The sequence below is a fragment of the Tachysurus vachellii genome, chromosome 3 (genome assembly GCF_030014155.1).
Source record: "Tachysurus vachellii isolate PV-2020 chromosome 3, HZAU_Pvac_v1, whole genome shotgun sequence".
NCBI lineage: Eukaryota > Metazoa > Chordata > Actinopteri > Siluriformes > Bagridae > Tachysurus > Tachysurus vachellii.
Window position 1 is genome coordinate 28,120,774 of NC_083462.1, and position 17,792 is coordinate 28,138,565.

Sequence of the window (17,792 nt, forward strand, 5' to 3'; positions counted from 1 at the left end):
TTGTTTTCTTGTTTTTTTATCCTTAATTTATATAGCTTTGTGTATATATGTAGCACAATAGTCCTGAAGAAACATTCACTTTCATTTCACTTTGTACAGTAGCAGCTTATTGAGACATTTAACTTTTCCAAACATTACATTTCCATAAAAAAAACAGACATTTTTTATGTAAAGAAAGGGCATTTAGGCAATTAGGTATTTAGACATTTTAAATAAATCAATTTGTTTTGTATTATGTAACAGACCACTTTTTAGATAAAAACAAAAAAGGCTGCTGAGTTTGAAATTATAAAAAGAAAAGAAAAGAAAAAAAAAAAAAAAGCAACTGCGGCAGTTTTCAGAAGCATTGTGACAAACTGTACAAACTGTCCAAAAATATATTTAAAAATAAAATATGTTGAAAAAATATTTCAAGTATAAACTTTCTCTAGTTTATTATTATGTTAAAAAATGATAATTAAGTGTTGGACCACTCATTTAATTGGACAAGATACTAAGAGCTTTCACTGTTTGTGTAATTTTGCTTAATACTAGAAAAACCAAAACCAGAAGCTAAAAAAGCTTCCAGATTATGTGATTTTGCCCTGATTCCTCTCAGGGGTATTCTAGTAGCGTTTACACATTTTGACAATCTCTACAATTACATTTGTTGCAATTGTTAACAATTGTTTTCAATATGCACAAAATGATTCACAATAAAATACTCACTGTGTCAACAGACATGGTGTCAGATGGTAGAAAAAATAAAGTAAAGAAACCGACTCGTAGCTGGAACGGCTTGTGTAGGTTCTGTTGCAAACTGCAGCAAACTCCAGGTTCAAAGACGCTGCTACATGGGAGGGCCTGGCTGCTCATCAGGGCTTGAGATTAAGGATAAAACTAAAAGCCTAGTTAATCACCCTGATGGTATTAAAATCTGCTGAGGCTTTGAACACATGACAAGCCCTACACCATTCCATAAACAGGAGACATGTTTAGTGCAGCTCCTCATAACCGTAACACTGCTGCACCTAAGAATTTATTAGCACACACAACAAGGTTTTAGAGGTTGCCATTACATAACTGCATTTAGCACTGTTCCCATTCATAAGAAACACACTGTCTGTAATTTGAGCATGTTTCCAAATGTGAAAAATTCTAATGACTAATGACAAGCTCGGACATGAGTGTCATCTTTCTAGTATCCTGTTCTGACGCAAGGACTCAAATATTGCAGTGACGGTATCAAGGAACATACCAGAAGACCATGAAAGAACACAGTCCAGGATTCTCCAAAAATGCTTGCAATCATGAAGCACAGCTGTTAAACATAGTGTCGAAGTACATGCATGCAAGAAAGCAGTGAATTAATATAATGGGTTGAGCACAAGACAAATAATCTACTAGCATTTTTCTCTTTAATTTGGGAAAGGTGAGGAAAAGTGCCAAAATACATCAGTCCAACAGAGACACATTTATTTCACAGCCATCGGTCATATAAGGAACATATCAAGAAACAAGCAAAAATTCTATTCGATTATTTTTATTATTACTATTTTTATTTTTTTATTTTTGAGGGCCACTGTCTGCGTCAAAGGAACAGGAAGTGACATACTGACAAAAGAATGTAATAATAAATAGAAATGGAAAATGAGTGGTTAAAGCACTGCATCAAAGCATCTTCCAATTGAGTTAAGGATGAGTAAAAAATCTGTAGCTCTCAACTGGACTGGGTTTCTTATAGTTTATTCACTCTTTCACTTTCTCAAAAAAGAGACCTAGTTCTCAGGCCCCACACGTGACTCTCCAGCTTAGCCACTGCTGAATCCATCAGTACATCAGATTACTAAGAAGTTCCTAAATAAGCTCCAGCTATATTTGTCATTTGGCCCACTGGTTGCTGGTTTACAGTCATAATTGAAGGGTGAATGTATGCTTTTTGATGCACACAAAGAAATTTTTTTATGCCTTTTTGCCTTCTTGGTTAACAGTAGGGATATTTGTATAATTTCTATTCAATTCTATTAACAGTGGAAGTTAAAATAATTCTTAATTAATATGGCCAAAATGTTAAAACAATAAGTAACACCCAAGTCTTGTCACATGTACAAATTTCTGTGATAAATCATAATAAATAGCAAATACATTAAATGCTAAATATTAGATATACTGATATTCTGTCATATCATTAATCTGTCATGTAACTGAAATATTCCATGGCAAATACAATGCATCATACACAATGTATTATTTTCCTCGCTGGTACATTTTTGCTAATTGTTTTAAACATGTATTTTTGTTTGTTTGTTTGTGGTTTTTGCCTGTTTATATAATTGTTCTTACAATAAACTTACATTACCTATTGAGCACTGAAACAAATGTCTTTCCAACAGCCTGCTACTGATCAGCCTGTTGACATGCAGCAAATAATAGCTAGTGTTCTATTGTACATGCAAGCACAATAATAGCTCATTAATCAGCAGTCAGTTATTGTGTAGATAAAAATGATAAAATGGGAAATATTAATGTATTATAACTTTAACTACTTCACTTAAGACTAAGTGAATGCAATGAACATGTTTTCCTAAACCTAAATTGTCTACCTAGTTAGTCAGTTCTTTTGCTAGCCAGAGATTTAGTTTAAAAATAAATAATTTATTGTACACATTTTTTACTGTTCTAGGTTGTCAAACTATATAAAATAGAATCGAATCATATTGTTGTATATGTAAAGATATTTTTGATACCTCAGCTAACCTAAAGGAACTGTTTAAAATATTTCCTCTGAAAGTTATAGATATCACATAAAATATATCACAATAACATTATACCATGTCTGTCACACATCAACGTATCTGTAAGATATTGGCTCACAATCCAGCTCACCAAATGAATTTAGATATTTTGTGGGCTGTAATTAAACTGTTGAACAAATGTTTTAAAAAAAGAAAAAACAGTAAATCCAATAGGGGGCAAAACAGAGCAACGGCTAGAAACTCAGATACTAAACATATTGGCTAATAATATATAATTATTTATTTGCAACCAAAAAATATTCGTGCCATAAACAGATTTGTTTACAAAAGAACCAATTTAGAAATTTCTCAGCTACGGGAAACAATACGTATGCAGTCCCAACATTTATTTTACATCTATCAGCAAAATACTAACACATTTAAGAAAAGGATTTGATTTGTTTTTTGGAATGTGTAAATGTGGATCATTACCTAAAATAAGCTTGGCATCCCTGTGTTACACACGTTAATGATAATTATGTAAAAATAAATAATAAATAAATAAAGTAGATTTACTTTATTTCTTTTTTTTTCAATAAGAGGTTCTAGCATTTACTATACTGAATAGAGCAAAAGATGCATTGTGTTCAAGATGAAAGTGACAAAAAGAACTGACAGATTCTCAGTCTTGGTGTGCAAGACAGTCTTTTTCTCAGGTGAAGACAACAGACCAGACCCAAAACAGAAGAAAATATGCATGAGCTGTATCCAGAGGGAATGAATGCATCTATAAATTAATCTAGACAATGTCTGTAAAGCTATAGCCACATAATGCATTATATTTATATATAAGTAATAATCCGTACACAAGCTTTACAGAATTACTGTTACAGAATTCAAAATAATCACATGTATTATGATGCATTAATGCCTGGTCTGAACATTAATGAACAGTAGTCCGATGTTAAATTATAATGAATATACATTGTATATGACAAACATTTAAACCCTTAATTAATTCTGTAACAGGAACTATTATTAATGTTAAGCTTCTCATACAATTACACCTTTTGTGAATGATTAAAACAATGCACTTTTGTAGCCACACTTATTTGGTTGGTCACATGTGGAAGTGTATGTGAGAATTTTATACAGAAATAGACAACAAACTGAATATTTTTGTATAAAATCATATGTACATAAAAATGTTTTTGTCTGAGGACGATCAATACTGTTTGTTAATGGGAATGTCCAGGAAGCCATGGGAAAGCTAGAACCCACCCTGAACAAATGGTTTTACTGATGGACGAGTTCCAGTAAGTGTGAACTTCTGTTGGGCTACATCTCATCTCATCTAAATAAAGAAACACTTCCATGCCTTCAACATCTGGAGCTTCATACGTACTTCATACATGCACACAGTTATGCTCAAAGGTTTGTATTCCATTTAACGTGAGAAGTGAAAAGGCAAAACAAATTTATTTTATTTCTTAGAATTGCACAATCAAACAAAACATAAAAAAGAAAATAAGTTCAAAATTTGCATACCTTCAGTTTTTAATATTGTGTATTGCCCCTTTTTGCATCAAAAATGGCATGCAGTCTTTTGTTATAATTGTGCATGAGCTCCTTAATTCTCAGGTGATAAAGCTGCCCATTCCTCTTGGCAAAAATGACTCCAGTTCCTGTAAATATTTTGGTTGTCTTGCACAAACTGCATGTTTGAGATCTCCCCAAAGTGGCTCAATGATATTGGGGTCAGAAGACTGTGATGGCCTCCACAATCTATATCTTGTTCTGCTGTAGGTCAACCCTGCCTTGTGCTTTGGATCATTGTCATGTTGAAGTATCCAAAAGCATCCCATGCGCAGCTTTTGTGCTGTAGAATGCAAATTGTCGCCAATATTTTCATGCTGCATTCATCTTGTCATCAATTTGTATTAACTTCCCTGTGAGACTGGAGCTCACACAGCCCCAAAACATAAGATCCACCACCATGCTTTACAGTGGGGATGGTGTACTATTTATCAGAAGCTATGAGGCTTGTCTATGTGCTGTCTGGTGTACTGAAGACAGGCCTTTTTGTGGCATGGGAGCAGTAACAGCTTTATCCTGACACCTCGACCATGCAGGTCATTTGTGTAAAGTAACTCCTTATTGTGCTTCTTGAAACAACACCACCACCACCACCACCACTTTTTCCAGAGCAGCCTGTGTTTCTCTCAAAGGTGTTTGTAGGTTTTTCTTTGCATCAAAATCAATTCTTCTGGCAGTAGTGGCTAAAATCTTTCTTGGTCTACCTGGCAGTGGCTTAATATCAACAGAACCTCTTATTTTCCACCTCTTTATCAGAGTTTTAACAGTACTGACTGGCAATTTCAAGTGTTGAGATCTCTTTTTATATCCTTTTACTGCTTTATAAAGTTCAACTACTAGAGATGAGCCGGATACTCGGCTGAAACGAGTATCCGGTACGGATAAAGCACTTCTGCCGAGTACGAGTATTATACGAGTAATACGAGTCAATATCTGTGCTCGGATTGAAAGAAAATCATCATTGGGCATCTGATTGTGTCAGCGTTCTGTGATAGGCTAGTCACAGCGCCCCTCCCCTACACACATACAGATGTATTGTGTTGCTGTGTCTCGCTCTGCTCACTCACAGTCACACACAGAACAGCTCTCTGTCTCTCCCTCAGTCACTCGGGTTCGCGGGTCTTTTCCGTTAACGTTTAGGGTTTCTTCAGCTTTTTACTTCGGGTTGTAACGTTAATAATACGTACTTACTAACCAGTTGAGTTCTGGTAAACGTGGGTTCGTTCAGACGTGGTGCTTGCTTGGTAGAATGCGACTCGCATTGCGTCTCTGCCTGTCGGAGATTTTTTTCTTTTTTAAACTTTCAGCTGTCTCTAACCAGTAACCAGACACTGAGTGTCTGACACGTTTTTGCTGTATTTCATAAAAACATAAAGGTAGTAAGCTAGTGTTATAAATATTACAAATTAATTATTACCGGTTACATCCCCGCCCATTTCAAGACAAGCCCCGCCTACTTCCGGCTTAGGCCCCACCCACTCCGAGTACGGATACAGATACAGCTGTACTCGCTCATCCTCATCAACCTTATAACACAGATCCACTGACAGTTCTTTTGTCTTCCCCATGGTGCAGTACCCAGCCAAGTCAGTGAATCACCTCAAGTGCTGAGAAACTCACTGACTATTTATACACAGGCACAATTTACAATTGCAATGAGTCACAGGTGTAGAAACTTCTCTTTATTAGAACCACTTAAACCTCAGCGTCAACCTGTGTGTTTATAATGTTGCCAAACATTCAAGGATATGTAAACTTTTGATCAGGGTTATTTAGGTGATTCCAGTTATCATTAGGTTTTAAAAGGAGTCAAACAACTATGTAATTTTGTGAGTTAATGACTTCACCTAACCACTATTCTTAAATAAGAATAAATTATTTTGCATTATCAGTCATATTTCCCAAATAAATGGCAATTTTTAACAATCGGGGTCTGCAAACTTTCGAGTACATCTGTATAAATAGATATAAATTATAATAATTAGTAGTTGATAGTTGAGGACTGCTAATTTCATGAGTATATAAGCATTAATTATGAAACCATATTGTAAAAAGTGATCAAAAATTCCTTATAGGTACATTGTGACTAGGAACAGCATAGAAAATTCAGACTATCAACTGAAGCAATGATGAGACCTAGAGAAAAACTGTATGTGTAAACCGATAGAGTATCTACTGTATGTGGGACCTTCAACAGCAGCAGATGGTGAATCAAAAGAAACGGAGGAATAAATGAACTATGTGCATAAAAGGAATAAATTACCTATGTAACTATTACTGTTACTAGTTACTATAGGCAAATTAATTGCACACTACCTGATCTTCAGCTGGCATATCAATTTCATTGGAAGACCTATTCATGTTTTATCTCTGTCAGCTTTAATGTTACCTTTAAAAAGACCAAATTTAGCTAACCTACAAACAGTGGTTTTACTGTGCCCAAGCATTTTCCACATGCCCTGGCTGCATAATCAAGAATAGCTACATGACCTGCCTCTCAAAGGTAATCCCACCTATTTTCATGGACTGAGTTTATTTTAAGAATAAAATGCATGCAAGCCTACATAACATAAACCAAGCACTTTAAAGCAAACATACATGAATAGGTTTACACATTATCCTCCAAAATTCTTAACCGTCAATAATCCTCAACAATCCTCAGATATCATATTTGGTGGCCATTCTGTGAATTTTCGAGGTGCATATGAATTTTCATGACTCATTGATTCAAGACATTCACTAAATATTCTGGCACTGACCCTTTACATTCTTGCAAAACATATGACAACATATGGAGTTCGCAACTTGCGTCAAAAAGTTAACATCCTGTTTTGCACCTGCCAAGATGCTGTCATGGCAAGCTGTCAGGCTTTTGGGGATATTATGACTCATTTCCAGGAGTCTCATTTGATGTGAAGTCTTAAAGGAAATGAGCCTGAGCATCCACCAGGAAGAGATTCCTAACAGACATCAACAACATCCAGACATCAACAACATCTATACAAAATGCTTACACACATGTGAGGAAGTGCTTCTACTTTGTGCAGTGGCCAAGGTCAGCATGCTACTGCTGATCCTGCTGTTGCCACACATAAACACCTAGGATCAAGGCATTGATGCTTCTTTACTTTAGTTAGAGTCAAAAAAAATGTGAATATGGATGCTTGCACCTTGAAGTTTGATGTTTTGGAAGATCTACAAAGAAGAACAGGATCATAATGAATTGATCCATTTCAGCATTAAATCCAAATTTGTGATTTCAATTTAATTGGCGAGAAACAGGTTTATATTATGTTTGTGCAAGATGGCAATGGTGGAAAGGAAAAACTCCCTGAGATGATATGAGAAAGAAACCGTGAGAGGAACTTACTTGCATAGTACGTGAAGGCCATAAACAATCTGAATTCTTAACATAAATGTGATGAATAAAAATGTGATGAATCTGGAAGCAGTTTCACTGGTCAGCCTTGCAAAATGTTTTCAATATCTAATTTTTACTTATTTGTAATAGTTCACATTAGATATGCAGGTTGATTAAAACGATCAGACTATGCTATAGATCAGATATTAACCACTATGCAATTCTGGTACATTAATGCATCTGCCCGCAGGACAACAGGACATGACTACAGTTTTTCACAAACTAAATGAAAGATCCACATTGCAATTAGGAAGCACAATAGGAACATCCTCCTCCATGTAGGGGTTAAGAGTTATGGCACCCCGGGGAAATCCTGTTATGCGCAAAAACAAACCTGCACCTTGTGCTGTTTACATGAATTGACTCTGCTATGACATGCACATTAATATTTTTAGTCATTTTCCATGTGTATGCCTCAGTGGTACTAATTATTTTAATATCTATAAAATTTTGACATAGAAGAGAAGATGTGTTTCAGCAACTGAGAGATAATTATTTTTATTAAGAGTGTCAGAATTTCTGAAACAAACTTTTAATCTGTTTGCAAAAACTACATTTTCTTATTCTGTATGTTTATTATGTATTTTAAGGAGGTTAAATTCAAATAAGAATATCCCCATAATTGGTATGCATCTCAAGCCGATTTAGATAAACAGGAGAAAACAAGGTGTGCAATGTTGATGCTGGAATTGCTTTTTTTTTCCTGAAAAGGTAACTGAAGATCCCAGGGTTGGCAGAAGAAAACCAGCATTATTTTCCCAGTTAATGGCACCCTTCGGTATCTGCAGAAAACATGTGTCCTACTCTATACATCTGGTGTATTCATATGCAGGTACAGGTGGGTGTCCGTTGGCCAGCTTCACCGTCCCTCAAGTTTTCCAGGGGTCCCCATCTGTACCTGTGTGCTGGCTCTACCACATGGCACACAGCCCTGGGCTCGATATGCTCCATTCTTCAACCAGCCATGCTCCACGCCTGCACTAGCACTGCTTGCCGAGTCTGTTGTTCCAGCACAATGAGCAGGAGAATGGTTAGCCTTATGATCCCCAGCCACCAGTAATCAATGCCAAGTATGAGCAGTAAACAGGTTATTATTGCTTTCTATCCCTGTTGGATTAAAATGATAGTGTGAGAAGTGACCACAACAGACAAACTGTTGAGCAACATGGAATGTGGGGAGTGAAAAGATTTGTCTTAGTGGAAAGTCTAAAAAACGTCTATAAGATTATTTATATTGAATCATGTGATGTAAATAAGAAGATGGAACTTACAGGAAAAGTCCATCTGAAACACATTAAATATGTTTATACTGAAATGTAAGATGTTATTAATAGTCATTGTTGCCTATTTGTTGGTTCTTGCTGCATTTTTATTTATCCCATGAGAAATTAGTGGTTGTCTGTCACACTGATGTTACAGATGTTACAATGACATTTTGACAAACCTAACTGATAAAATATGAGATATGACTGTCAGCTCCTAAAAAGCAAGAGCTTTCTTTCCAGAATGCAATGCAGATCTCTGATGAGGTTACATTTAATTGCAGCAGAAAAAGTGAAAAATTAGCGGCTAATTGTCAATCTAAAAGTGTAATATGTACGAGAATAATAACCTTGATTAACATGAAATTTACAATTTTAGAACATCGTCTGTTTGAGAAAAGCGTACAGATGAGGTGAGAGAGCTGAAAAGACTGAAGGACTAAAGCGTTAGGTAAAGATGAAACAAGAAAAAGTCACATGGCATTATGGGTAATATATTGAACTACTAATCAAAATGAAACTAGACTATGTCACTAAAATAAGTCACAACAGTAAAGATCATGAAGATTATGCCCCATTAATAAAGATTTTTCAGAGTGTTTTTTTTCCCTTTAGAAACAGCTTGATGCTGTTACACTGCAAATTACTTGCAACAGAAAAAAAATCTTAATTTCCCAAAATTACAAAAAAACGTTAGTAACATGCACCAGTCATCATTTCTAGTACATACAATGATCCAGAGATACCACACTCATGACACGTACCTCCAATAAGTCACTTCCTTTAAGTTCCAGACTTCCTTTAATACCGGCACTATATGATGTTTTTCATACTCACTTCCGGATGAGGCCCCATGCTAGCGTTCAGCTTTTCTCCACACCCAGGCAGGCATGGAGCTCAGCACAGAAGCCAGAGTGTCTCCAGTAGGGATGTCATTATGCATACTTGCCTTTCCCTGATAATACTTAATATTTTAGCCAGATGTTTTCTCCAGGGCCACCCACAGGCTGTCACAGCATCATGTACCTGCAAAGGTCACCTTGTTTATTTGCCTGGTGATGTGACGTCACTGTGCAGGAAACAGGAAATAGTTGAGACTACCTGACAGTCTCTGACCTGACACTGGACCTGATCCAGGGAGTAATCATGGAGAAAAAAACAAGAAGAGGTCATTATAAAAGGGAAATTTGTTTACTCACCCTGTTTCCTGCAGACATAAATGCAGCAGATCTTAAGGAGTCTAAACTATGAATATGTGGATATAAATATAAATATTATAGAAATGCAATTTGAGAGCAAAATGTAAATATGAAAGTTGAAGTATGTGGAGCAATACCTCAAGAACTCAAACAAGACCTGGTCTGGAAGTGACAGACAGGCCATCAGTCTCTTTGATGTGGGAAACATCTTAGCTTTGTGGTCAGCTGAAACCAAAAGAAATGTATGCCTGTGCTTCAGTACAGCATTTATATTAAAATCACAAGAAATCTTATTAAAACTTAGAGTGGACAGATAAACTACAGGGATATACTGCAAGAGAACATATCATCATAAAATGAAACTTGGGTAAAACTTCACCATTAAGCATGTACATGTAAGTGTAAATCATTCCTTTTAACAAAACACCTTCACAAAAAAAAGCTCAATGTCCAACAGTCTTCTCTGACCTCAGTCCCAACTAAGTGTCTACTCTATATTACAATACACAAGCATCATCCAAACAACCTGCGCAGCTTTCAGCAGATCAACCAGGTGAAGATAAACATTCATTCTCAGTCAGTGTCTTATTTTATCTTGTCTGGATGTTATTTTATTCTATTACATTCAAAATGCAATAACTGCTTGGGAATTATGTACATCATTTGTATTCTAAAAATTCTCATTATTATTATTATTATTATTATTATTATTATTATTATTATTGTTGTTGTTGTTGTTGTTGCTGTTGTTTACTATTTTTAGCCTATTTAAAGGATGTGGAAATAGGGGCCACACTTAAGGTGACACTGTGAATAGTATTCTTGGCCCATGTTGTATTGAGCCAAGACTGACAAAGACTGAAGCAGATGAGCCGAACATTTGCCCTCATTTCCTGAAACTAAGCTGGCTCCTTGATATCTGATGCGCTATGGTCACGAGTGGCAGGCAGAATTCTTAGTCATTTTAACAGAAAATTGCATAAATTTCCTAGATTTCTTTTACTGAATCATTTACTGAATAATTGATGGTAATTACTGAATACCAATAATATAAGATGTATATGTGAATTACCTAGCAACTATTACATTAAAACACTGATAAAAAAAAAAAGGAACAAATAAATAAATAAATACATGTACTGAAAAAAAAAAAAATGTCCCAGGTCATTAGACTATAAAAAAAAATATGTGCCTTCAAGTATGTCACTATGTCCTTCCCCCTGGGGCAGTGAACACCCTTGAGATGTCTGGGTTTTAAACCATGAGAGAGGTGCAGGCCTGAGGTTAATTGCCCCAAAATACCCTTTGCCCAAATCACCATCTCCTTTTAAGCATATAGCTACAGGCAAGTGTGATGACAATCTTTCAAATCATTATCCGATGTTGACACATGATAAATGTTACTTAATGTCCTGTAATCAAAATGATCAGAAGTGATCCAAAAACATATATTATGAGGAAAAGTGTGGATATTCCTGACCGTCTTTGATTAGGAGAAATGAGGAGAATCTGTGCTGAGGCCAGAGTGTATGGCCAGGCCACAGAAGGGTCAAATAAGAACCCTAAAAAAACACCACAGTGTAAGATATTAATCAGAGAGAGCCATGTTTCCTCCCAGCTAAAACGAACAGCAGGTTCCCTTTTCCTTGCCATGGGCTCTTTTAATGCATGGACCAGTCAGGGCCCAAACATCCTGACGGAGAGAGGCTTTACTCTTATCAGGCAGGAAACACTGCTTCTCTGCTACATCCTCTTTACAAGGAACGCGACTCAACCGTTCCCAAAAAACGCAGGAAGACCAAGCCAGACTCCAGGATTTGTCAAACACCCGCCACCACCCGCTCCTCTCCCCCCGCCAGATTCCTTTTATCGAAAAGAAGAGGAATTTTTGGGAGAAAAAAAAAGGCAAGGAGAAAAAGAAAAACGATGAACGTGTAAAACAGTCAACAGGACTGAGGTGAATTTATTTATTTCATGGAGATTAGGAAAGTCTGCATCAGCAAGATAGTATGTAGAGAGCGATGTGGTGGTGGTGGGGGTGGTGGGGGAGTGGGAAAGGGTGGGGGGTGGAGTAGAAGGGGAATTTATGCTTAAGAAAGACACCCCGACTAAGACAGCAAACAAAAGGCCAGTGGAATGGAGGCGGCATGGCAGAGAGAGCCGAGACTGTTCTGTTCTAGACCAATCTTCCTGAAAGTGTGGAAGAGTGAAACAGCAGGAGGCATGTTAGCCACACCAGCCTGGGAACACATGGTGGGTACCATCAGCTCCAGGGTGCATATACCATCAAAGCTCCAAGCCAAGCACAATCTCAGACATACAGAAACACACGTACGCTGAAATTGTTAGAAGAGCTACAAATACGGTTGATTTTGGCAACAAATACCTATTTTAGTGATTTGTGTCAGGAGTGAATTGCTTCTAAACTACTGTAAAATTCATACACACAATTAACTGATTTTAAATTGAATATACAAGAGGAAAGCAATACAGAGCACACAGCAGTGATAATGAAGACTGGTCTACCTAGAACAACCAAAACAAGAGTCTTTGTTATACCTGTGTTTAAATGTTGTTTTTATTCACTGGAGCCTGTTTTGTCTGGCTTCTCAGAACATTCATTATAACATTTCACAAAACGCAAGAGCATCTACAAAGCATTATTTTTCAGGTCGTTCAAAACAATAAACATTGTCAATGTGCTGGGTTTACTTCGACATACACAATGCAAGGAAAGAAAAATGCTAATGCCCGGTCCTTCATAACAACCTTACAAACATCCCAATCTTTAATATACACCAGCTTTTTTATGAGCTACAATCTTAGATATCACACTGATATCTGCGGAGATATCAAATTAGAAATTTGGTATTTTATTCAAATTAAATTAATGCCACAAACCTAAATCCGCATACAATAATATTCATTATTATTATTTTCTTGGTAACAATTTATGAGTATAGTATATATTCATATGGATGTGGGTAGAGAAGGGAGACTACAGAATTTCCTTCATGAAACACCAAATTGGATGGAAAAAAAATTGCGGAAGAATCTAGTCTCATTTAAATATAGTGTCTTGAGGTAAAACAAAAGATGAGGTTTGAATTAAAGATATAATTATTAGAAGGGAAAAAACAGCAATACAATATGGATTAATGCAAAACATTTAGATACATAAATAAGCTGTAGAGCAAATATACAAGCATCTCTGGCAAAGACTGAGAACGTTTCAGTAGAACTAAGTTAGTCCGGTCAATTTATTATCATCCTCTCTCTTTTTTGGAAACAAATATAAGAATGAACATTAGAGAATTTATCTATGCTTCCCTGAGGTGTCCATTGACTTCTTGCAGCGTCTCCTTTCCTCTCTACATCACTCCTCCTTCGTTCACCTACCAATCACATTACTGACCCATTTAAAGTCCATGGGCTTTGTCTTAATTGACTTTTAAATTATTGTCTATTGGTTTGTTTCATTCTAAGAAATGCTGTAATTGTTGTAGTAGGCAGCCGTTGCATCGGCCAGTACAGAGATGAGACTGGTTTCTGTGCTGCTGCTGGGGCAAGTAGATGCTGGTGTTACCTGGATGTGTCCTGTAACGGTCATGCTGCCCTGTTCGGTGTGATAGTTGGTGGAGTTCAGGTACTGGTCAAACTCATCTCGGTCCACCTCACCCAGCAGTTCAGCCTGGCTCAGCTGGTCCAAAGTCTCCAAGTGACCCTGCTCAGGTGGGGGCGAGAGTTGTCCTAAGTGGCCCTGGAGGCCATGGTGCACTGGAACTTGAGGGAACAAAGTGCTGTAGTAGGACAGTGAAGGAGTGGGGATAAGGGTGGTTCCACTACATTGGTGTGACATGGGGATGTGATTCATGTGTGTGCTACCACAGTGAAGAGAGGACTGATGAGAGTACTCGGGATGGTAAGGAGGAGGGCTGCCCATGTGAGCTGGGGTGGGACGCTGCTCCTCTGAGCCTGAGGCAGAAGATGAGCAGGAGCTGGTGGCTGGGCCAGAGCTGGAAGATGAGTAGTAGGATGGATGCTCATGATCTACTACATCGAGAGGTGACATCTCAGGTGGAGTGGGAAGCCCATAGGGATACGTGTCAAAATTGCTGCTGGAGTTTGCAGGGTCCCTGAAGACCCTGACACCAGGCAAAGTTGCGCTGGATGAAGAGAATCCATTGCTCCCACCAACAGTACTCTCTTCTTCTTTGTCCAGAGGGTGACAGCATCCTCGTGGGTCTGACAGAGAGCTCTGGTCAGGGCCAATGCCAGGCAGAAGGAAGCCTGGCTCAACACGTTTACAGATTCGCTTCAGCTGCTTCTTCCTACGAGGACGATACTTGTAGTTAGGGTAGTCCTGCATATGCTGCACCCGCAACCTCTCTGCCTCCTCCACATACGGCCTCTTCTGCAAGGGAGTCAGAGCCTTCCACGACTTACCTATCGCAACCCAGAAAAAGTATAAATGTTATTTCACTCAAAAAAAAAATACAAAATTCCATTAGTATTATCAGAATAGAATTCAAACAAACTATATTTCACATTATATGTTAACATTTAAAAAAAATATTTTTTATTGCTTTTCCAAAGACAATGTAGTTCGTTTTCCCATAAACCAGTCAACCATCCAGTCAAGTTTAATATTTCATCTAAAAAAAAATATCCAAATACCATGAAAATCACTAAAAGGAAAGATGATCATTTTTCTTTAAGTATGAAATATTGCTATGTATCTTACTATTCAAATAAAACAATATTCTTACTAGTGTTAGTCATGGTAATATTGTTCCTAGAAGTAAACTCTATTAGGTTTTCTTTTGTTTATTGTTTTTTTTTTTTTTTTGATCAGTTACAGACTTCATAGTAAATGCAATTGTTGTTGCCAGAAAAGCTTTTGCTTTTGCCAGAAATTTATACTAATGCGACTACAAAGATTTTTTTTTCTAGCGACGTTTATTAATAGAATTACGAATTAAAACAGTCAGATGCAAAAATATAAATACCATTAAATAATAATAATAATAATAATAATAATAATAATAATAATAATAATAATAATAATACATTTAAGATTCTCTGATTTAAGCTGATATTTCCCCGCCGTAAACTTCCACACATCTATATTATCTGTATCAGTAACACTGATCAAATTGTTTAAATGAACGAGGCTCGGTTTCATTATATATAGTGAAATAAACAGGTTTTGTACAACATACCAAGTTTCCCTTCTTCAACTTTTTTTAATTGTATTTGAAGAACAAAATCTTCGCAATTCCGACTAGAACGGACTTCAATTTATTACAGATTTATGTATCGTTAAAGAACTGGAATAATACTAATGACAACTGTGTTAATAAATAAGAAAAAATTAAATATAAAAATAAAAATAAGGCCAGTATCGGGACACGTTAAAACTTTTAGCATGTCATAATGTCAGTGTAAGAAATTTCTAGATGAGGATAAAAACCTAAATAATAATAATAATAATAATAATAATAATAATAATAATAATAATTTTAGTAACAATTATTAATTATTATTTTAATACATTTTTAAGAAATCTATTATAAATCTTACCCAGCATTTTGCTGAGCTCTGCGTTGTGAAGGTCCGGGTTTTGCACAGCCAGTCTTTTGCGCTCATCTTTAGCCCACACCATGAAGGCGTTCATGGGTCTGCGGATGCGGGGCTCGGGGGTTTTATCCGCCGCTGCTCGGTGGCTCGTGCGGCCGTCGGCTGTCTCTCCATCTGTGGATGCGCACTCGAAGCTCTCCGGCCATGACGAGTAGGCGCTAATCAGGGCAGCCATGTGCGCAATCCTGTCTCTCACCCAAATGTCAGAACTTTACCTGCGCTAATTCGTCTCAAACTCTCTCTGAAACTTTCTTTGGCTTGCGCTCACGTGTGTTTTTTGTTGTTTTGGGGGGGAAAAAAGCCCCAGTTAGACCTGATTGTGTGTCCGTGTGTGTATCTGTCCTTAACTGTCGTGAATGATGAGCTAGTCTGTATCGGCTTGGGTGAGAACTATGAGCTCGGTTGGACTCCTCCTCGAAAGCAGTGATTCACTGTCCTTGTGCATGGAGAAGCGCTTTATATGTGAGCTGCAGGTTCCAACACAGGCCCCGCAGGACACGCAGCTCCTCCTTGATTGCAACTTGAGACGTGCGGGAAAAAAAGGACGGAGGAAACAACCTCAACACCCATTTACTCCAAAATGAGTTTCTGCTTGTGTTGTCGTGACACTTTACTATGGTTGTTTGAGCTTTAATGACAGACACCACGTGATATTTGGAGTTCCAGTTGCCAACAATTCTTTATAAATAACTGAATCTGAACAAACATCTAAACACGTGTTATACCATGAAAGGGTTCTATCATGGATTGAAGATCTGTTTAGGAAAAAAAAGAAGTCGTCAACATGTACTAAACTATAGCTTTGTACTAGAAAGCACAAGCCTAGTTAGACACGTGCGTTTTCGGTTCTGTCCCTTAAAACCCCTTTAAATCTAAATCATAGTACAGATACACACAGTGCCAAGAAGTTAAGTATTTTATTTATTTTTTTTTTGAGCATGTAAGCTTTGCACAACCAAAAGGTGGAATAGGAAATAGTTTTCCTTTCTTTCTGATACAAATATTGTGGGCAGTTAGAAAGTCTAATAATAATAACAGATTAAACAATTATTTCAGAACAAGTGAATCCTGTAGCTGGGAAAAAACATACAATTTGGGTTGTTAAAAAAAAACAAAAAAACCCTGCCTTCTGGTCTGGAATGTTTGTTTGTCATTTTATAGACATACCTCCAACACCCCTTCACATCCTCTTAAATCATTATAAGGAGAACATGGTTTTCAATTAAACCATTGAACCATTTGGGGGGATTTGGGGGTCTTGGGGTATTAGAGACATTTTTTCCCACACATTGATAATGCAACATTAAAGCTGGAAAATCAGACAGTTTTGTCTGATTTTCAAATGAACTACCTGCTGTATTTTGATCTAGATGATAGAAGTTTGTGTTTAGTTATCAAACCTGTTCTTGAATACTTCAGGAACTGTTAAACAGGTACCTCAGAAGCGTAGTGACGTCTTCAGAGCCGTCAGCGTTGGCGTATCCATTCATTCAGCTGTCAACTGTTATTTCAACTGTTGTTTTTTTTATAATATAATATATTTGTTGTTCTTACAGTCTTAAAAGTCAAAGTATCGATTTCAGAAGTTCAGATCAAATGCTTCTCATATTTTAAGGCAGAATATGTAGACTAAATTCTGAACAAAGGAATGATCGCTTCAGCTTGTGCTAATGAATAAAAACAACAACAAAACTATAGTTGTGAATTCAGTTCTCAAAAAGGTATTAACTGAGCTTTTTTACTCAAGTATAAGTATATTGTATCTTTAAAGGGTAGGTAAAATTTTTATAGAACACGCTGTATTCATATTTCAGGTAAACTAAAAGCTCTACTTGTTAGATGTACCTCCTCGGCAAAGAATGGTGGTTCCCAGTTCTTCTGAGAGTATAGAACCCTTTTGAGAACCCTTGAAAACCTCATTCTCAAGAATGCATCACTGGATTCTGAAATGTTTACAAAT

At 36.8% G+C, this 17,792-nt stretch overlaps 1 protein-coding gene across 1 annotated transcript; it reads right to left on the reverse strand.

Annotated features, from left to right (window-relative positions):
- Positions 1-12,752: 12,752 nt before the first annotated feature.
- Positions 12,753-16,582, reverse strand: sox7 (SRY-box transcription factor 7). The gene is made up of 2 exons (XM_060866589.1): positions 15,776-16,582; positions 12,753-14,638 (listed from the first exon to the last, which is right to left on the reverse strand). The coding sequence occupies exons 1-2, from the start codon at positions 16,005-16,007 to the stop codon at positions 13,674-13,676; spliced, it is 1,197 nt and encodes a 398-aa protein (XP_060722572.1). The 5' UTR covers positions 16,008-16,582; the 3' UTR covers positions 12,753-13,673.
- Between the last annotated feature and the right edge of the window lie 1,210 nt (positions 16,583-17,792).